The sequence below is a fragment of the Mobula hypostoma genome, chromosome 18 (genome assembly GCF_963921235.1).
Source record: "Mobula hypostoma chromosome 18, sMobHyp1.1, whole genome shotgun sequence".
Classification (NCBI taxonomy): Eukaryota; Metazoa; Chordata; class Chondrichthyes; order Myliobatiformes; family Myliobatidae; genus Mobula; species Mobula hypostoma.
Genome location: NC_086114.1, coordinates 34,539,704 through 34,561,477, shown reverse-complemented (window position 1 = coordinate 34,561,477; position 21,774 = coordinate 34,539,704). Strand labels below are relative to the sequence as shown.

The window sequence follows — 21,774 nt, the reverse complement described above, 5'->3', positions numbered from 1 at the left end:
GGGTGGAGCACTGTGGGAAGGGTGTGGGAAGAGTGCCAGACGCACCCTGCCCTGAGAAACCAGGCAAGGCCATTTGATTCCAAACAGTTGGTTTATTGATCATTACAGAATGACTCATTGGTGTTTTCTGCTCCCTCCCCTCTCCCTTCCTCTTTTCCCCAACCATGATTCCCCTCTTTCTGCCCACTTCCCATTCTTAAGTCCACAATATAGACCCATATCAGAATATAGTTTAGCATCAGTCACATGTCATGAAATTTGTTTTTTTTTGTGGCAGCAGTACAGTGCAATAGTCTTCGGCACCCTAGCTATATAGATGTACCTAAGACTTTTGCACAGTACTGTATATACTTCCAAACATGGCACAGTACAGGTTGGAATATTACCAAATAAGTAAATGACTTACTGTGGTTCTTTATCACTGGAACAATTATATGCCTGTTTAAGTTATGCTCTACAGCAAAGATTGGAAACAATAGATGTGAATTTCCAGTGAAATGGCAAGGCATTGGTAAAGTATGTTTACCTGGGGGAATAATAAACCTTGTATGAACTCAGTTTAATGAGAATCCAGTGCAGGAAATGGAAGAGAACCAGAAAGATACCTACCAGTGAAAAATTAGGTGACAGTATCTCAACTGCACTCCACCAACATCCTTGCCACCCTTCCTCTCTCACCAACTCACCCATCTCCACCCGGTTCCCCTACTCTGAAATTGCTATGCCACAGATCTCAGTCCAATAATATCTTCCCAAGCAACCTGTTGAACTACTGATTATTGATCATATTCACAACTACCTTTTCCAATCCATCAGCACACTCTCCAATCCCAGTTGGACAAAGAACTGATTTGCAATTCAAGTCTTCTCCCATTTTCCGATCCACAGAGCACTTCACCACCACCATTCAAATTGCAAAGCTTCAGTGTCACTGCCGGCCATTCTCAACCACCTGTACACAGAAAAATTGCCTTTTACATTTTTGAATTTCTAGACAACAATGTTCAACTGTGAAAGGTGTTGACAGGATGAATAGTTTCTGACAGTTGGTGGTGAAGCTCTCCATTTAAGAATTTCATTGGAAAGTGAAAATCTAGGTTGGTGAATTTTTATATGAACAACTATTTGAGTTTAGCATTCTCTGCTACAAAATGTTGCTGTAATAGCAGCAAAAGCTTCTTGAAGGAAGAAACTAAATTAAGGCTTCTCCATTGGTCGGGCTTGACCATGGTTGCTACATCCCAGCAATCTATGTGATACACAAGCCAGGTCAGTACAATATGGAGAGCAAGCAGCAGGCTTGCTCATGTAGCAGGCTCCCCATTTCCATGCAGCTGATGTACCCAAAGGAAAAGCAGAGACTGATAGAGCTTGGCATGAGCGACTTCATAGGAGTTACCAGTCAGTGTTGAACACAGTGTTGGTCTGCTTTAGGGACTCCAGCTCCAGATTTTACCTTGGCGTTTACTCTCAAGGCTTTCCCCATGAGTGGGTATAGCCGCAAGGCAACGGGGGTTTGAGATCAGAGTTTTTCTTTTCCTAGAAGAGCTTCCAACCACGTCTGACAAGCCTTATCTGTCCAAACCAGCTGATTTTAAGGCTCCAGTAACCCACCTTTGTCCTCTCTGTCAGTAGAAATGGTTCCGTCAGGCTTGGTACCTAAGCCACATGTGAAGGCCATGAGCTGGTCTTAGATGTCAGAAGCTATTTGAGATGAACACCATTGGGAGTATTTAATAGATAATAGGAACTTATCCCCACTACCATCTCACTATAACAATCTTAAGGAATCAAGAAACTAAGTAAGCATTTAAGAAGAGGAATTTTACAAAGCATGAAAGGATTGATTTTCCTAGATAGAACAAGTATCTTGTAAGCTTTAACATGGGCATAAATGGAATAATTGAGTATTTTCCTGAGGCCTGTCTACTTGACACTTCCCACAATTTTGCATAGCTTATAATGAATCTTATGAACCATTCAGCTCAATGAGTAATGGTCAGCAGATAAATTAACAACATTCTTCGTTTGTATTTCACCAGAAGTGGATACTTAACATGCAACAAGGTGAATTACTTTAAAACAGCATAAAATCTGATGAGGGTTAAATCCAAGTACATCTGATATTTTCTTATTACTTTTGTCAGTTCTTATGATTGCTTGCTGGATGACCCATTTGAACGCAAGTGGCCAATGCTGCCAGAGCTTCCAGGAATCAGTTACTCAATGGATGAGCAATGCCGTTTTGATTTTGGAGCAGGTTACCAAACATGTACAGCTGTAAGTCTTAGCTTAATTAGATATCATATTGCATTTCTTTTAAAATGATATAAAGCAAATAATAAAAGATTCTAATAGTCTTTTTCTGTGAAGAATTTTTTTCAGTTTCTAATTTTGTTCAATATTATGCATTTATGTGTGTTTTTTAAATCTTGTTTGGGCGTCAGCTAACATATGATGTTGATTTCTGATCCTGTCATGGGATAGGTAATATTCAGATGTAGAAAATATTTGGACAAGATTTATTTATTTTTTATTTATTTAGAGATACAGCATGAAACAGGCCCTTCCAGCCCAACGAACCGCACCATCCAGCAACCCACCTATTTAACACGAGCCTAATCACAGACCAATTTACGATGACTAATTAACCTACTAACTGGTACATCTTTGGACTGCTGGAGGAAACTGGAGAACCCAGAGGAAGCCTACACAGTCACAGGCAGAATGTACAAATACCTTACAGACAGCACTGGAATTGACTCCAAGCTCCAACGCTCAGAGCTGTAATAGTGTCATGCTAACTGGAATTGAACTCCGAACTGTAGTAGCATCATGCAGACCACTATGCTGTTGATGATGTGGTTTAAAGTAACTGTAATCTTTTTACACTTGTTTAGAATAGCCTTGCAAAGTTAGATAAATATTTCTCAGATTTTCTCCCTATCCCTCCACCTGAACAGTGGATCCAAAATGAATTTTCTTTTATCTTTCCCAGGTGATTATATTGCCATCACTGGATAGAACCACTTTTGGTTCTGATGTTTGCTTACAACATGGTTGTTTATTTGAGCCTCGCCTGGTGGACCAGCTTTTCCTTTCTAGAATTTTCATGTGTTGTATGCACTATGCTTTTTTTTTATTATCCTAGACATCACAGGCTTTCGTAATCAGACCAAAAATTTCTTTGTCCTGATTGCAGTTCCGAACTTTTGATCCCTGCAAGCAATTATGGTGCAGCCATCCTGATAATCCTTACTTCTGCAAAACTAAAAAAGGTCCACCACTAGATGGGACAGAGTGTGCATCAGGAAAGGTAAACCAATAACCTGAGGTTTAAAATTATTGTAAACTCCATTTAATAAATGATCATATTGTTGTATTAACTAATCAAATTATTTGAAATGAATGGACTTTATTTCTTACATCCTTCACATACATGAGTAAAAATCTTTACGTTACATCTCCGTCTGAATATACAGTGTAGTAATTTGTAATAAATAGTATGTACAGTAAGATATACAACAGGACAGTCAATATAGTTGAGAAATACAATTGTGTCAGTGTGAATTAATCAGTTTGACAGCCTGGTGGAAAAAGCTGTCCCAGAGCCAGTTGGTCCTGGCTTTAATGCTGTGGTACCATTTCCCAGATGGTAGCAGCTGGAACAGTTTGTGGTTGGGGTGACTTGAGTCCCCAGTGATCCTTCAGGCCCATTTTACACACCTATTGCTGAAATGTCCTGAATAGTGGGAAGTTCACGTCCACAGACGCACTGGGCTGTCTGCACCACTCTCTGCAGAGCCCTGCAATTGAGGGAAGTACAGTTCCCATACCAGGCAGTGATACAGCCAGTCAGGATGCTCTCAATTGTGTCCCTGTAGCAAGTACTTAGGATCTGGGGACTCATGCTGAACTTTTTCAACCGTCTGAGGTGAAAGAGGCGCTGTTACGCTTTTTCACCATTCAGCCGATATGTACAGACATGTCAGATTCTCGGTGATGTGTATACAGAGGAACTTGAAGCTGTTCACCCTCTCAACCTCAGATCCATTGATGTCAATAAGGATGAGTCTGTCTTTGTTCTTCCTGTAATTTTAGCGACATTGAGGGAGTTGTTTTCTTGACACCACTGTGTCAGTGTGATGACTTTTTCTGTCGGCTGCCCCGTTATTATTTGAGATAAAGCCAATCAATATAGTATCATTGGCAAATTTAATTAGCAGATTGGAGCTGTGGGACTTGCTTGGCAATCTTGAGGGGGTTATACTAATTATTAGCAATAACTATCCAGTGTTTGTATGTAAAAGAAGCCACTTATAATAGTAAAGGTAAGGTTGCAATAATTAAAACAAACTGGAAATGGTGAAGTAGACACTCCTTTTTGCCAACAATTAAAATAAGAAAGTTTTTGTTCTTTTTTTTGCTATGGGCATGCTTTGAAGGTATTCCTGTGTGTCATAGCATGAAATAAAATGGGCGGGATTCAAGGAGTCCATGGTCTTTGTGTCAAAGATGAAATAAACATTTTGAGGATTGGAGTAAACCTCTGGAAACTTTTGTCCACTGAAATTCTCCCTGCCTTATCTAAAATATGCTGGTTGCAGCCAAATGCAGACATCCAGTAGAAAGTTACATCACAAATGAGGCCCACGAAAATTGCTCAGGACTAAGACACCACTGAGGAAACAAAGACAAAGTCACCCCGTTACAAAAGTTGCCATTTTGTTTTAATTAAATGTTACATCAGATTTCTGCCTGGATAACCTCCAGTAAATCTTGTTTTCAGCATTTGCCCAATAAATTATCAACAACACCCCATCTCTACTCAGTAATCTAATTTAGTGCCATTTGTCTGAAGAATTCTAGCAGGCTCACCGATTGAGTGTGATTCCCACCCTGCCAAAATTACACAACTAAAAGTGATTCTGTGTCAAATATTCAACGGTTCATCATATTATTATTGTATTTCATCTGATTGCCACATTTCCAGCACTTTAATTTATTCCCTGTTCATATAAACAGAAGAAAAACAAGCAGGGTAGGTCTTTTGTCCCCCTCTCCTGTACCTATTCAACCATTCAAAAATATGATGACTGATCTTTTACATAGTTATTCCAACATTTATAAAGAGGTATGCATACATCCCACCCGCAAAACCTCATTTCATGGAGGTAGCACCATCAATTTGTGGGAGACTTCCGGGAGAAGTGGGATGTCTGCAATAGAGTAGCTCCTTAGCAGCTAGCCAGCTAGCTTAAATAATGTTACCTACGCTAATGAACGAATGACACCTGTTAAACTCACCTCAACATGTCTTTTACAGTCTTAACCCACCATGGGCGATAGAAAAGTCACTGTTGCAAACAGTGCAGCGAACAACACTGTCATTATTTTTGACCCCTATTAGGCAGGGGTACACTTTAGGGTAGTCTGGGGTGACGTACGTTTTATATTTTCTTTTTTTGGAACACTCTGCCATGGCGCGCGCTCTCTCGCTCACGTGATCTCTCTCGCTCTCTCTCTCTCTCTCTCGCTCGCTCTCAAAAAAGTTGATTTCCGGGACATTGTATATAATTTGCAGGCATCAGGGAGCCACTCTTAATATGCAGGAGACTCCCGGAACCTCCGGGAGAGGTGGGATGTCTGGGTATGTGTAAAAGATCCAATTTTCTTACTCTCCCAAGTATTCTGTGTGTTGATGGTCATTTTATGTACAGTGGATGGAGAGAATAGTTTTACTTATATTCTTCTCTGCCATTGGGCTCTATACGATGGATTTAATGGAACTGATACTCATCCAAATCATGGAGAACTAATTTTTAACTTGAATGGGTGAAAAGTTATTTATGTTGAAAATTGGGTGCAATTTTCAATTAACTTTTTAGTGACAGTAGTATATAGCTAGATAGTGTAGAAATGATGAGGTAATTCCTCTGGTGAGGCTTAAAATTGTTTTCTGACTCTCTTTTGCTGTGCAATGAATTATTTCCTGTGAGTTGCATCTCCTTCCCCATCTTCAACTAATTGGCAATAAGTGTTCTATTTCTAAATTTGCATCCTTTAATATTGTCTGCATATTGACTGGTTGCATCATGGCCTGGTATAGAAACACCAATGCCCTAGAATGGAAAAGCCTACAGAAAATAGTGGATACCTCAGGGGTAAAGCCCTCATCACCACATCTGCATGGAGTACTCTCACAGGAAAGCATTATCCATCATCCTTCTCTCTGCTGCCATCAGGGAGGGGATACAGGAGTCTCAGGACCCACACTACCAGGTTCAGGAACAGTTATTACCCCTTAACCATTCAGGCTCTTGAACCAGAGGAGATAACTTCACTCAATTTTACTACCTCCATCACAGAACGATGGAAGCATTTTCAAGGACCCTTCATCTCAAGTTCTCTATATTTATTACTCATTTATTTATTTATTTTAACTTTTGTATTTGCCCACAGTTGTCTTTTGCACACAGTTGTCTTTTGCACATTGGTTGTTTGTCCATCCTGTTTGGTGCCATTTTTCATTGATTCTATTGTGTTTCTTGGATTTACTATGTATGCCCACCAGAAAATAAATCTCAAGGTAGTATATGGCCAGATATGTGCTTCATTAATAAATTTGCTTTGAACTTTGTCATTGATAGCTCAGCAGCAGGAATGCAAACCTCTGAGTTTAATCCATATTAGCTATTAACGAATTGTTGACCATTAGTTGACCAATAGTTGACCATTTCTACTTTCCAGTGGTGCTTCAAGGGTCACTGTATTTGGAAGAGTCCAGATCAGCTGTACAGTCAGGATGGAAGCTGGGGTTCATGGACAAGGTTTGGAACATGCTCAAGGACTTGTGGTGGCGGAATACGCTTCCGTAGCAGGCAATGCAACAATCCTTTGTAAGTCTGGACCAAATGATACACTTAATTGTGTGTTCATAACATTGCTCTTCTAACATTTGCAATATGAGAAGAACCACAGCCAATTTATTCAGCATATCAACAATTAAACATATATTTCTTATAATCTGTTGAGTGATAAATCCATTCCACTGAAAATCCATTTTGCAGTCATCTACTAAGAATCATTTTCCTTTATAACAGGAGACACAGCATAAGCAATAATGATGATGTTTTACCACATTTCTCAGCAGTATCTCAGATTCTTCATATGCCATATTGCACTTTGAAATTTAGTGATAGCTCGCACCAAGATTTCACAACCAATAACTGAAGTTAATCTGATTCAGAGAGAAATGTTGCCTCCCCACTTAGAATAATAAATCTAAACATCTGCAAGGCACTAAGGCGGCTTCTGTCTACTACTTAGACCTAAGAACAATATATTTCAGAATAGTATTTGCAGACTTCTTGGCATGCCAATTACCCTGAAAAACTGTTTGAATTCATTGTTTTCTGAATACGAATACTTCCCACTGAGATAACAAATTAGTTATTTTAGAAAGTAATAAGAATATTTTTTCAACATAATTGTGTAGTATACTAAGTAAAAAACTGTAATAACTATGTAAGTCCAGCATTCACAACCTTCATCAATGTACAGTATACTTAATTACATATCTTTACCAACATAGATAAGGGGTTCAATTTTTATAGTATATTTTATAAATTATGAAAAATTGGAATTGGAGACATAAGAGACCCTGCATTTGCTGGAAGTCATGAGGAACACAGACAAAGTGCTGGAGGAACTCAGCAGGTGTGGCAGCATCTATGGAAGGCAATAAACAGTTGACACTTCAGGCCAAAACTCTTCATCAGGACTGAAAAGGAAAGAGGCCAGCGAGGAGGGGCAAGGGTACAAGTTGGCAGGTGATAGGTCAGTACAAGTGAGGGAGACCGTGGGTGGGCGGGGAGGGGAGAATGAAAGGGAATGTCCTGGGACGCTTGGAGGTGATAGGTGGAATTTAAATGGATGGAATTGGAATTGGTTTATTATTGTTCCTTGATACATTGAAAGCTTGCCTTGCATACTGATCAATCCATTACACCGTAAAGGTAAAACAGTAACAGAATGCAGAATAAAGTGTACCATCTATAGAGAAAGCGCATGCAGGTAGATAAAAAGATTTAAGGTCATTGTGAGGTCAAGAGTCCATTGTACTGTATTAGGGAACCATTCAGTAGTCTAATGTGTGGGGTAGAAGCTGTCCTTGAGCCTAGTAGTATGATTTTTCAGATTGTATCATAACCACAGTCAACAGAAGTGGTCATTTTTTCTTTTCCTCTTCCCCACGCACTTCCAACTTTAAAATCAGCGTTTCTTTCCCGTACACTGTCACTGAAGGATAGGCATATTTAATGCATTGGAAAATATGCTTGAATATGAATGTAGTGTAGATGCATGCAAGTTGGCATCTCTCCTCCATGGATTCCACCACCATCTTCCTTGCTACACTAAGTAGCTGGATAGCTAATCGAACACCATCAATTGTCAGTTATTTGAATATGACTATTTTGTAAGCTACTGAACTTTCAGTATAGCTACCTGGAAAGCTTCACAAACTATTAAGACAATAAGATTATGACTTATTAATAAAATCATGCAGTAAAATAAGAATGCATATCTTGTCACTAATTGCATCTTTACTGCTCTGCAGCCCTGCCTATGGTGGCCGAGACTGCCGTGGCCCTGCTTTTCAATATAAAGTCTGCAATTCTGAAGATTGCTCGGGGCATTTTAAAGATTTTCGGGCTCAGCAGTGTCAACAGCGAAACTCGTACTATCTTCACCAAAATGTTAAGCATACCTGGCTGCCTTATGAGCCTCAAGATGGTGAGATTGTCCTTAATACTCTATTTAAAGCAGAGACTACAAATATTGAATACTGGGTAATGAGTCATTAAGTGATTTTTGGAGATAAATTATGATTTTATCATGCTTGTGGGGAGCTACTTCCTAGATTACAGGGGTGAAAGTGACCTAGCCTATCCAGTTTCTCCCTGTACCTTAAGCCCTCCAGTCCCTCATAATTCCTTTTTGTACACTTTCCAATTTAATGATATCCTTCCTGTAGCAGGACAACTAGAACTGTCTGTGGTACTCTGAATATCAACATCTTGTATGGTTGTAACATGGCATTCCAAATCTTGTACTCACTATCCTGACAGATAAAGACTAACATGCCAAATGGCACCTTCACCACCCTGTCTAACTATGCTGTATTTCTTGCTGCCCAGCAATTTAACACTTCAGGCCTTATCCTTTCCAGTGTACCCGCAGAGATCTTAATAAATCTGAGGATCCTGTCACGTAAAAATAACATGTTGGACTTAAATCTTGACATCCATTCTTTGATGCTGCTTTTGTTGTTTCATTAATGTGCTTTAAGCTCCTCTTCTACTCCACTGCACCCATTGATCACCATTCCCTTCATTCTCTGAGCAGTACTGTTGCCAACATTGTTTCAAATCATTTTCTTCCAAGATAATAAGGAAAGGAAATATACTGAAATGAAATGAAGAATGCCTAGGAGTGAATTACAGGTAAACCAAACCTGGATGGTTTGGGTACTTCTAACCCTTTTGTGTTTTGTTTTCAGAGCTTTAATTTCACTCATAAGCCTATATAAACTTCCACTGTTTTTCTTTTCCTATCAACAAATGCTAGAGGCTCAAAAATGTGAACTGATTTGCAAGTCCAAGGAAACGGGTGATGTGGTGTTCATGAATCAGGTTGTGCACGATGGTACTCGCTGCAGTTACAAGGATCCCTTCAGTGTGTGTGCTCGAGGAGAATGTGTGGTAGGTGCTCTTCACTATTACTTTTTCCTTAATTCCTCTAATTCTGGATTCATGAATTCCTTTGTAGAATTCTCACTCTAAACTACCCCATCTTAAAATGTTCCCTAAAATGTAGCTGGGTCTTAGGCCAAGTTTATGAATACTATGCTAACATATCCACGTGGCTTATAATGGCTCAAGACGTTGTTGTGTTAAATGCATTGCATAAATACGTAAATTGTTGATAACGTATTAACACTCAGCAGCCACTTTGTTAGGTACACATGCATACCTGCTCATTAATGCAAATATCTAATCAGCCAATCATGTGGCAGCAGCTCAATTCATAAAAACATGCAGAACTGGTCAAGAGGTTCATTTGTTCAGACCAAACATCGGAATGGGGGAAGAAATGTGATTTTAGTGACTTTGACCATGGAATGATTGTTGTTACCAGATAGGGTGGTTTGAGTGTCTCAGAAACTGTTGATCTGCTGGAATTTTCATGCAAAACAGTCTCAAGAGTTTACCGAGAATGGTGCAAAAAAACAAGACCCATACAGTGAGCAGCAGTTCTGTGGGCGAAAACATATTGTTAATGACAGAAGCCAGAGGACAATAGGCAGACTGATTCAAGCTGACAGAAAGGCAACAGTAACTCATATAGCCACCTGTTACAACAATGATGTGCAGAAAAGCATCTGAGTGCACAACATGTCAAACCTTGAAATCGATGGGCTAGAACTGTAGAAGACTATGAATATACACTTAGAGGCCATTTTATTTTTTAAAGTGACCACTGAATGTATGTAGAAAAGGATTGCTTCTTACGATTTTGGTCTTAATATTTATAACCTTGGTTGTAGAGTTAATTCTGATCTTTTTGGCAAGGGATGATACTTAACAATGTTGAATAATTTTTGTTTTGAAGCTTGTAGGCTGTGACAAAGAAGTAGGTTCTTTTAAACGAGAAGATAAATGTGGTGTTTGTGGTGGTGATAATGCACATTGTCGAACTGTTAAAGGGACCATTGCCAAGACAACCAAACAAATGAGTAAGTTATATCCACAGTGATCACATGTAGCTCACTTTTCTGGTACAAAGTTGTCTATTTTAAAAGACCTATTTCAAGTTATTTAAATTAATTTACTACTTCAATTAATACATACCATGATCTCTTGTTGATTCCCCATTTACAGCACTTCAAAAATCATAAACCAAAAATAATTGAATTTGGAAATATGGAGGAAATCACGTGCAATATTTCTGTTGCATAACTATCTCCTTAGCAATTCCATTAACTTGGAAAATCAGTCCAATACCTTCAGATAATACTGACATCTTTAAATAACTCTACACATTGCAACAGGATTGTGATAAGCTACTGAAATATTATAAGACCTAAAAGATATTTTGCTTTGTTTTTCTTCAGTGTACACTGTATTTGGTTGTTTGTTTTCAGCGCAATTGCAAGTATTTCATTTTGATTTTATACTGCATCTCTGAGTCATATCACACAACTTGCGCACTTTTACATTACTTTTAATTCTGCATCCATCCTACACTGATTCACAGAGGAAAAGTGGATGATAATATATGAATGAATTGGAAGTGACCAGAGACGTAGTCAAAAAAATAGATGTTGAGGAAACTTCTGATGTTGAAACAGCAATTAGTAAATTGGAAGTACTTAAAGTAATGATTTCCAGAATACAGGGTTGTAGCAGTTAAACCACTGGAACAAGAGATAGTTTAGAGACACTCAGTTTCAGAAGTACTGGAATATATCTAGGGATGTAGATCATTCTACTCATCAGGACTCTTTATTGATTCATCGAGTTAAAACATTTTGGACATGTACCTTAATTCTATTTACTTGACATTCTTAACCGCCTTAATCTTAGAAATTTCAGTTCACTGAGTATTCACAGACCTTTGATGAAAAGCTTTCAAACTTTTATCTCCACCTGTTGAAAAAAATGCTTTACAAATTTACTCTTAAACTGATCAACTATAAATTTTTTTACTACTGGATGCCCAAGATGAAGGTATTTTACCCTTAGTGATGGGGAACCTTTGAGTTCAGTAACCAGTATAAAATATTAATAGGCACTTGGAGAAGTTTGAATTAATAAAGGACAGACTAATTGAAATTTTGATGATGTAACTGATAAAATGATAAAAAGAATGCAGTAAATGCCATTTTCAGAAAACATTTGATATTGTTCTACATAATAAACTAGCTAGAAAAATGGAGATTAATGGAATAAACAGATCATGTGGCAGTATGAATAAGAAACAGGACAGAAAGCAGAGATCTGTGGTGAACAATTGCTTTTTAAGATGAGAGAATAATCTTCCCCAGAAAGTCACTGCTAAGATCCACTGTTTTTTTTGGCATGATAATATTTTAAATATAGCTATGAGAGGTAAAAGTGCAAAATTTTCTGATGATTCTAACTTGAAGATGTGAACAGTATTGATTGGAGGTAGGAATAGCTTGAAATAAATGTAGACTGGTAAACCTTAAGACCATAGACATAGGAGTGGAATTAGGCCATTCGTCCATCAGATCTACTCCACCATTTGATCATGGCTGTTTTATTATCTCTCTCAATCCTATTCTCTTCCCTTGTCTCAGTCTTAGTCACCCTTACTAATCAGGAACCTATCAAGCTCCGCTTTAGACATACTCAATGACTTGGCCTCCACGGCTACCTGTGGTGGCAATGAATTCCACAGATTCACTACCCCCTGACTAAGGAATTTCCTTCTCATCTGTGTTCTAAAAGGATGTCCTTGTATTCTGAGGCTGTGCACTCTGGTCCTAGACTTCACCAGTATAGGAAACGTACTCCACACATCCACTTTATACAGGCCTTTCAATAGGTATCAATGAGATGCCACCTCATTCTTCTAAATTCTAGCAAATAGGCATCAAACGCTCCTCATGTGTTAGCCGTTTCTTTCCTGGGATCATTCAGTGAACCACTTCTGGACCCTCTCCAATGCCAGCACACCCTTAGATAAGGGGCCCAAAACTGCTCACAATACTCCAAATGCAATCTGATCAATGCCTTATAAAGCTTCAGCATTACATCCTTGCTTTTATATTCTATACCTATTGAAATGAATCTAATATTGCATTTGCCTTCCTTATCGCTGACTCAATCTGCACGTTAACCTTTAAGAAGTCCTTTTCAAGGACTTCCAAGTCCTTGGCACTTCTGATTTCTGAATATACTCCCCATTTAGAAAGTAGTCAATGCCTTTATTTCTTCTGCCAAAGTGCATGACCACACACTTACCTGCACTACATTCCTCCTGCCACTTCTTCACCCATTCTTCTAACCTATCTAAGTCCTTCTGCAGACTCCCTGCTTCCTCAACACTAGCTGTCCCTCCACCTATCTTTGTATCATCTGCAAACTTAGCAAATAAAGCCATCAATTCCATCATCTAAATCATTGACGTCTACCATGAAAGCAGTAGTCCCAACATCAACCCCTGCAGAAAACTACTGGTCACTGGTAGCCAACCAGAAAAGGCTCTCTTTAGTCCTACTCTTTGCTTCCTGCCAGTCAGCCAATCTTCTTTTCATGCTAGTACCTTTCCTGTAATACCACAGGCTCTTATCTTGTTTAGCAGCCTTCATGTATGGCACCTTGTTAAAGGCCTTCTGAAAATTCAAGTAAACAATATCAACTGACTCTCATTTGTCTCTCCTACCTGTTTGTTCCTCAAAGAATTCCAAAAGATTTGTCAGACAAGATTTGTACTTAAGGAAACCATGCTGATTGTGACCTGTTTTACCATGTGTCACCAAGTACCCTAAAACCTCAAACTTAATAATGGGCTCCCAATATCTGACCTATATTTTCTTGTTTTTTTGTCTCCCTCCCTTCTTAAAGAGTGGAATGACATTTTCAATTTTTCGGTCCTCCAGAACCATTCCATAATCTGGTGATTCTTGAAAAATCACTACTAATGCCTCCACAATCTCTTCAGCAACCTCTTTCAGAACCCTGAGGTGTAGTCCATCAGATTCAGGTGACTTAACGACCTTCAGACGTTTCCGCTTCCCAAGCACATTCTCCTTAGTAATTACAATTACACTCACTTTTACCCCCGACTCTCTTGAATTTCTGGCATACTGCTTGTGTCTTCCACAGTGAAGACTGATGCAAAATACTTCTTCAGTTCATTTGCCGTTGCTTTGTCCCACATTACTACCTCTCCAGTGTGATTTTCCAGCGGTCCAATAGCCACTCGCACCTCTCTTTTATATTTCATGTATCTGAAGAAACTTCTGGTATCCTTTTTAATATTATCGACTAGCTTATCTTCATATTAAATCGTTTCTCTCCTTAATGTTTTTTTTAAGTTTCCTTCTCTTTAAAAGATTCCCAATCCTCTAGCTTCCCACAGAATTTTGCTATATTACATGCCTTCTCGTTTCCTCTTCTGCTGTTTTTGACTTCTTTTGTCAACCAAGGTAACCTCATCTTCCCTTTAGAATACTTCCCCAAGTTCCTTTCCCCAGGCAGTAAGGCTAATCAACATCTCCACACACTAAACCAGCCCTCCACACCACCCACCACCACTACTCTATCATTTCCTGTGAGCCACCTTATGTATGGACATATCTGTGCTTATCGTCATTTTATGGACATATAATCAATCTATGTATATAAGCTATCTTATGCATTTATATTTATTGTGCTTTTTTATTATTGTGTTCTTTATTTTTTGTGCTGTATTGGATCCTGAGAAAGAATTATTTCTGTCTCCTTTACACTTTTGTACTGGAAATGACTTCAAACAATCTTGAATCTTCTTCTTCTTTGGGGTGGATCTTTCCTGCACCTTCCAAGTTTTCCCCAAAAACTCCAACCACTACTGTTCTGCCATCGTCCCTGCTAATGTCCCCTTCCAATCAATATTAGCCAGCACAAGCATGAGAAAATCTGCGGACAGTGGAAATCCATGGCAACACACACAAAATGCTAGAGGATCTCAGCAGACCAGGCAGCATCTATGGAAAGGAATAAGCAGTCAATGTTTTGGGCCAAGACCCTTCATCAGGACTGGAAAAAAAATGAGGTCAGAGTAAGAAGGGGGGACGAGGGGAGAAAGAAGTATAAGGTCTTAGCCAGCTCCTCTCTCATGCCCCTATAGGTTCCTTGTAATACAGATACATCTGATTTTAGCTTCTCCCTCTCAAACTACAGGCTGAATTCTATCATATTATGATCAGTCTCCTAAGGGTTCCTTTACATTAAGCTTCCTAATTATATCTGGTTCATTACACAACACCCAATCCAGAATTGCCTTTTCCCCAGTGGGCTCAGTCACAAGTTGCTCTAAAACCCTCACAGGCATTCTATAAATTCCTTTCCTTAGGATCCATGAACAACCTGATTACCCAATCTACTTGCATAATGAAATCTCCCACGACTATCATAACGTTACCTTATTCCATCCGTTTTCTACCTCCCATTGTAATTAGTATCCCACATCCTAATATTATAGTGTAGGGAAGTGTATGGTGATGAACTTTAGAAGAAGATTAAAGGCATAGACTATCTTCTACATGGGGAGAAAATTAAAGAATGAGAGGTACTTGAGAGTCCTCGTGCAGGATGCCCTAAATGTTAACCTGTAGTTTGAGTCAATGGTAAGGAAGGCATATGTTAGCATTCATTTCAGAGGACTAGAATATAAAGGCAAAGATGCAGGCTTTATAAGGCATTGGTTAGATTTCAGCTGGAGTATGGTGAGCATTTCTGAACCCCTTATCTAAGAAAGTATGTGCTGGCATTGGAGAGGGCCCTGAGGAGAATAAAAGGGTTGACATATAAGGAGCGTTTGATGCTTCGTGGCCTATACTTGCTGGCGTTTAGAAAGATTGGGGAAATATCATTGAAGTCTTTTGAACATTGGAAGGCCTAGATATAGTTGATGTGGAGGGTATGTTTCTTATAGTGGGATAGTCTAGGACCAGAGGGCACGGCCTCAGAGTAGAGGGAGGTCCATCCATAACAGCTGAGGAGGAATTTCTTTAGCCAGTGGGTGGTGAATCTGTGGAATGCATTGCCACAGATGGCTTTGGAGGCCAAGTCATTGAGTATATTTAAAGCGGAGGTTGATTTGTAAGGTCAACGAAGATTATAGAGAGAAGGCAGGAGAATGGGGTTGAGAGAGATAGTAAATCAACAATGATGGAATGGTGGAGCATGCTCAATGGGCTGAATGGCCTAATTCTGCTCCTGTGTCTTATGGTCTTATGGAAACAAATACCTGTTAGTTTGTTCAACACTTCTGTGCAGTGCTTGGGAGGCTTGGAAATATTCTCAGCTTTCACAGTGTTCAAGTCAAACAGGTAGAGTAAATGAGATGTGATATTTTATATCCTTCAGGGATGTTCAAAATGTTTGAAATACCAGCTGGAGCAAGACATATTCAGATAGAAGAAACTGAACTATCGACAAATCTAATTTGTAAGTTTTTCCCTGCAACTCAGTACTTGAGTCTGTAAATTGTTTCAGTCTTTTCCGTGTTGGATAAAACTTCAAACATCAGCAAGATTTGTTACCATAGAAATTAATGCAATAATCCACCAGAATTCATCCTTCCTCTTTTATTACCTGACAAGTGAAGAAATGTAAATGTAAGTGTATCTGAAAATTGAAAGTTTTGTTATGCTGAGCAAAAAAAAAAATTAGTTTAAAAAAACTACTGTTCTAAAATATTTAATGTCATCTCTGGGGCAAGTTACAGTATATTAAGCATTTAATGATTATATCTTTTGAACAGCTGTGAAGATTCAAGCATCTGGTAATTTCATTCTCAATGCCAAAGGTGAAAATGCAAAGCCAAAGATATTTATCGAAATGGGTCTGGAATGGGAGTACTCTGTAGAAACTGACAAGGAAGTCCTTAAAACCAGTGGCCCACTACATGACAGCATAATTATCTATGTAAGCAATGCAAGATTCGGTTTTCCTTTCTCAGAAGAAATAACTTTTCCTTCTCCTCCCAGTGTTCTAACTCATTCCAAGATTCCATTTTTCGAATACAGTCAATTCTAGTTAATTAGAGCACTTCGGGACCGGTATATTTTGGCCCAATTAAGCGGCTGCCCCAGCTAGCCGAAGTTTCATGGAAATAGTTAAAAAGGTATAAAAAAGATATACAACCATTTAACTGAGTAACAAGTTAAGTATTTAAATGAAATACAGGATTAAATAGAACACTACCAAAACTACTACTGTACTATAAAGTAGTATATTAGTTCTTAATAGTTATCAATGGAGGAATTAATTCAGTGTTCACTGCCATGTTCTTTTGATTGACTGTAAATGAACAGTCAGCACAGACACATGGTACAGATAATGGCTGCCTTCAAACAATGCTTTTGATGATTGTCAATACCTTCAGATTCTTTGTAGTTCCTAACTAGTGTAGTGAAATCATTTAATTTTCACTCATTTCTGACATCTCTAAGCCCAAATGCCTAGAACCACAGTGAGCGAAAATTTCTGAACTATCTTACTACTTCTTGTTAACTAACTATCATTAGCAAAAATCATTGCTTTTCGAACACAAACACAAGTGCCGCTATTTAAAAACTGTTTACTCTAAGCATGGTGTAGTGTCTAACGGCCACATGACATACACACGACTAACGCTGGTTAGAAACTTCTCGGCAACAGTCTCCTGTTCCAGTTAAGCGGCATAGTGTTCCAAATAAATGAGGCTATTTTCTTTATTAGATTGTGCTCTTTTAAGAGTTGTCCCAAGTAAATGGCTGTCTAAATTAACCAATGGCCCAATTAACCCGAATCCACAGTATTTCATCTTAAAGCCCAGTTTAATGCTAGCCAAGACTGAATATAGAAAAGTTAGTCAAAGATGGGGTTATTATCTACCAAAAGCTCACATAAATTTCTTATACTTTGTTGTTCTTACTCAGGCTCTCAGAAACCCTGCCCTCTTCTCCATGTACAGTACATGATCCTTACTTGATACTGCCATATATATATATATTTTATAACTAAATCCTCCTTAGCACGACCTATAGTCAGACATATCAAATGTCTCGATTCCCCTATCCCAACCAACCTTTAATCACAAGTCCACCACCCTACTGATTTTGTTTTTCATAACACCAACCTCTGGCACAGTCAAGTCATTAACAGATTTCCTCCTTCATCTTCCCCATTCTCCCTTATCCTTAAGACTAATAGTAAGTCTCTGGCTCATTGCTGCCAGCATTTGACTCTCACACAAAACCATTCTCCCACTCATGACCCTCATCTCTAATGCCTGGCCTTGATTGCTCTTGACTCTCTGAACCCAGACCTTGCTCCTGAGCATTTTTCTTCACGTACTCTCCAATGGAATAATGAGTGATGATAAAGTTGGTGTATCAGAGCCTAATGCCTTAAGCCTCAGATACAACTGAACTTTGGACACAGGCCCACACCCAAATACTATAAATGATCAATACAACCATGAAAACACCAAGGAAGTTCTAGGCCATAGTGTTGTGGATTTACTGAAGCTTACTTAAATAGAAGGGGTGTTCTCTTATTTCAGATTACCCCACAAGGTAAAGATGCTAAATCAAATATGATGTACAAGTATATTATTCATGAAGATCTACTTCCTGTGATTGGCAACAACAATGTTCTCCTGGAAGAGACTGAAAGTTATGAGTGGGCTTTAAAAAGTTGGTCCCAATGTTCAAAAGCCTGTGGAGGAGGTATGTTATCAATGGCTTTGATTACAGCACTATGTTTCATGTTTATTAATACATTTTGTCTCACTCCACTTAACTGTGAACTGGATTTCCTGCTTTAAAAACTCAAGGCCATAAGAAATTCCACGTTAAAACTTAATACATTAGGTGCAAGAAAATAAGCAGAAACATTTCCATCCTAACAACAGCAGAGTTGTGAAAGTAGGTGCCAGACAAGGCTTTTAATGCCAGCCATATAACTATGGTATGCTTACATTCAGTTTAATGTTTTGTGAATCCATGCTTGGGAACTATTCTGAATTTTCAGCTGCATCTGAGAATCCCTGGAGTAAAATGAAACTACCTCAACCTGTTATACAAGTAGGCTTGATCCAGCAGCAGAGGTCCAGGATATTTGGATTAAATGCTATTATCTTTATTTCAGAAGAAATTCTTATAGGCCTGATGTTGATCCTAAAATTAATAAAATGGAATACATTAAAGTTTTCAGAAGAATAATTTATAGATCAAATAACTGTAGTGCATTATGTTTGGTAGGTAGTTCCTGAGCAAAACCAACTGTGCTCCTATAAAAATGCAATTATTTGATAGTTTAAAGTAGTATTTTGCATAATATAATTAGAATTAGTTAATTAGTACAGATCTGTACTACTGATTCAAAACATACTGGACCACTGAAATTGCCAGTTGACAGAATGCTAGACCAGAGTTTCAACCTGTGCATGCAAGGAAACAGTGAGTTTCTTTTTAGCTACTTAGCGTGCTGTTGCTGAATGCTATTGTATTTTGTGAAGACTTCTTCACAATGTAATAAAAACTAAGAACTTTTCCATTTTATTTCTAATTACTGAGACTTCTTGAAGCTAGCCTTTGTACTGTTACGTGCCCATGAGTTTCGTTTACTGTGAGTGTCACTTTAAGAGACGCCTGGATGAGGCAGGACTATGATATCAGTATAACAAGCTGCGACAGACTGCTGAGATTTTCAGTAGGAAGGAGAGAGAGAGAGAAGAAGGACTTTGGATTGCAAACTGCCAGTAGGAGTTTGCTGTGAAATTAGCCAAGCCCAAAAGATTGTTTTGTTTAATGGATTAGATGTATGACTGTCACTTGGTATAATCCATATATAGATTTTGTTGGAGTATCCTGTGGCACCACTTTCGTTAACCCTTACCTGGATTCGGGTGTGTTATGTGGTGACCTCTTGGAAGAAGGGAAATTCTGTGACTGTCACCCTGTGATGTTTTACATGGATTTCGGAATGACTTGACGGATAAGATCTTCGGCAACTGTTATGTTCCAGCATGGAACCTGTGGAATTTGTTTGTAATCACCTTCTCTCTACATTTTAACGTGGATTTCCAAATCTCCCTCATCGCTTATTTCATGGATTACTGGACCCTTTCCTACTTTGCCATTTTAAGACTTTAAGAACTGTTCCTAAGCTTGATTGTTTGGGAGACACACACACACTCACACGCATAACACTGTTAACTTCTGTTTATTTCGTTTAATTCTCTATATTATGAGTAGATACTAATAAGGATAGTGGTTTTAACATTAAAACCTGACTCAATGTGTAATCTATTGAAGCTTATTCATTGATTGATTATTGATCTCATTGGTCAATTCCTTTTTGATTGACTTCTGTGTGGAAACCAGGAGCAATGGAGATTGAGGGATTTCTGGCATCGCCAACCCCTGAGGCATGGGGGACGCCAGAAAGGACGACTTTTTGGCCACTGCTAAAAAGCTGGAACTTACTGTGGTAAAGCTGGCTATGAAAAAGGTAGAGATTCAGAGGAGAATGGCTGAGCACTATGTATCTACGAAGGAGTTTGAAGGAGCAGTGTTAGAAATGTTTCCTGAAAGTAAATCAGTTAACCCTGCGCTTCAGTTGCGGCTGGAACAATTAAAGTTTGACCGAGAGAAACTTAGGATGAAGCTGAGGAAGATGAAAGACAAAGACAGTTCGAAGCTGTGGAAGCAGAGAAACAAAGGAGGTTTGAGCTAGAGAAGTTAGAGAATCTACAGCAACGGGGTCTAGCGTTTGACTCTGATGATAAGTTTGTTGCCAGTCGGGAGGTTAAATTGGTTCCTCCATTTGATGAGGCTGAGGTTGATAAATACTTTCAGCATTTTGAGAAAGTAGCTCAGGATTTAAAGTGGCCAAAAGTTGGTTGGCCTGTTCTGTTACAGAGTATAATTAAGGGTAAGGCTCAGCAGGCTTATTCTGCTCTATCAGTTGAAGATGCAGCTAATTATGAGATTGTGAAGCAGGCTGTGCTCAAAGCTTATGAACTGGTTCCAGAAGCCTATAAACAAAGGTTTAGGAATTTGAAGAAATCTGTGAACCAGTCTCATGTGGAATTTGCTTATGAGAAGGCTGTGTGTTTTGAACGATGGTGCACATCTAAAAATGTGGATGGTGATTTCGACAAATTGAAAGAGGTGATTTTAATTGAGGAGTTCAAAAGGTGCGTCCATAACGACATAAAGACATATTTGGATGAGAAGGAGTCCTGACGAAGGGTCTCGGCCTGAAACGTCGACTGTACCTCTTCCTAGAGATGCTGCCTGGCCTGCTGCGTTCACCAGCAACTTTGATGTGTGTTGCTTGAATTTCCAGCATCTGCAGAATTCCTGTTGGATGAGAAGGATGCTGCCACTTTGCAAGAATCTGCTAAATTAGCGGATGAGTTTGCTCTAAAAGTTTAAGTTTACCTCGCGTAAGACCTTCCAAAAGGGTAGCATGGACAGTCAGGGTAAACCAGAAATTAAATCTGGGACTAGTGACAAAGGTAAGGATGAAGGGAAGCAGTTAAAAGAGAAACATTCTGGTCCTATTTGTCACTATTGTAGGAAACCTGGTCATGTTATGGCTAACAATTTCCTCTTAAAGAAGCAGAAAGAAAAGGAGGCAGTTCCAGGTGCTTGCATTCAACACTTTGAAACACCTATAAACCCACAGGGTTCTGGACATGTTGATAAAGCTCTGTCAAAGGCTAAGATGTGTGGCCTGGTTAGAAAAGCATTCTTTTATGTCGGATGGGTTTGTGTCAGTGAATGAGGGGTCACCTCCGGTACCAGTGAAAATTCTTGGAGATACTGGGGCTTCTCAGTCACTCTTGTTAGACAATGTTCTCAAGTTTAGTGATGAGACTGCCATAGGTGAGGTAAACCTTATTAAGGGTATTGGGGACGACATTGTTCCTGTACCTCTGCACAAGGTAATTTTGAAGTCAGAGTTAGTTTCAAGACCTGTT

The 21,774-nt window shown here is 38.9% G+C and overlaps 1 protein-coding gene across 2 annotated transcripts in view; it reads left to right on the top strand.

Annotated features, from left to right (window-relative positions):
• Positions 1-21,774, top strand: part of LOC134358453 (A disintegrin and metalloproteinase with thrombospondin motifs 14) — a 242,619-nt gene that overhangs the window by 195,483 nt on the left and 25,362 nt on the right. For both annotated transcript variants that reach the window (XM_063070692.1, XM_063070691.1), the window contains exons 9-17: positions 2,148-2,280; positions 3,203-3,316; positions 6,751-6,899; positions 8,621-8,796; positions 9,631-9,764; positions 10,675-10,798; positions 16,164-16,244; positions 16,561-16,724; positions 18,346-18,511. In XM_063070692.1, the coding sequence (XP_062926762.1) occupies positions 2,148-2,280; positions 3,203-3,316; positions 6,751-6,899; positions 8,621-8,796; positions 9,631-9,764; positions 10,675-10,798; positions 16,164-16,244; positions 16,561-16,724; positions 18,346-18,511 (1,241 nt within the window). The remainder of the gene's footprint in view (positions 1-2,147; positions 2,281-3,202; positions 3,317-6,750; positions 6,900-8,620; positions 8,797-9,630; positions 9,765-10,674; positions 10,799-16,163; positions 16,245-16,560; positions 16,725-18,345; positions 18,512-21,774) is intronic.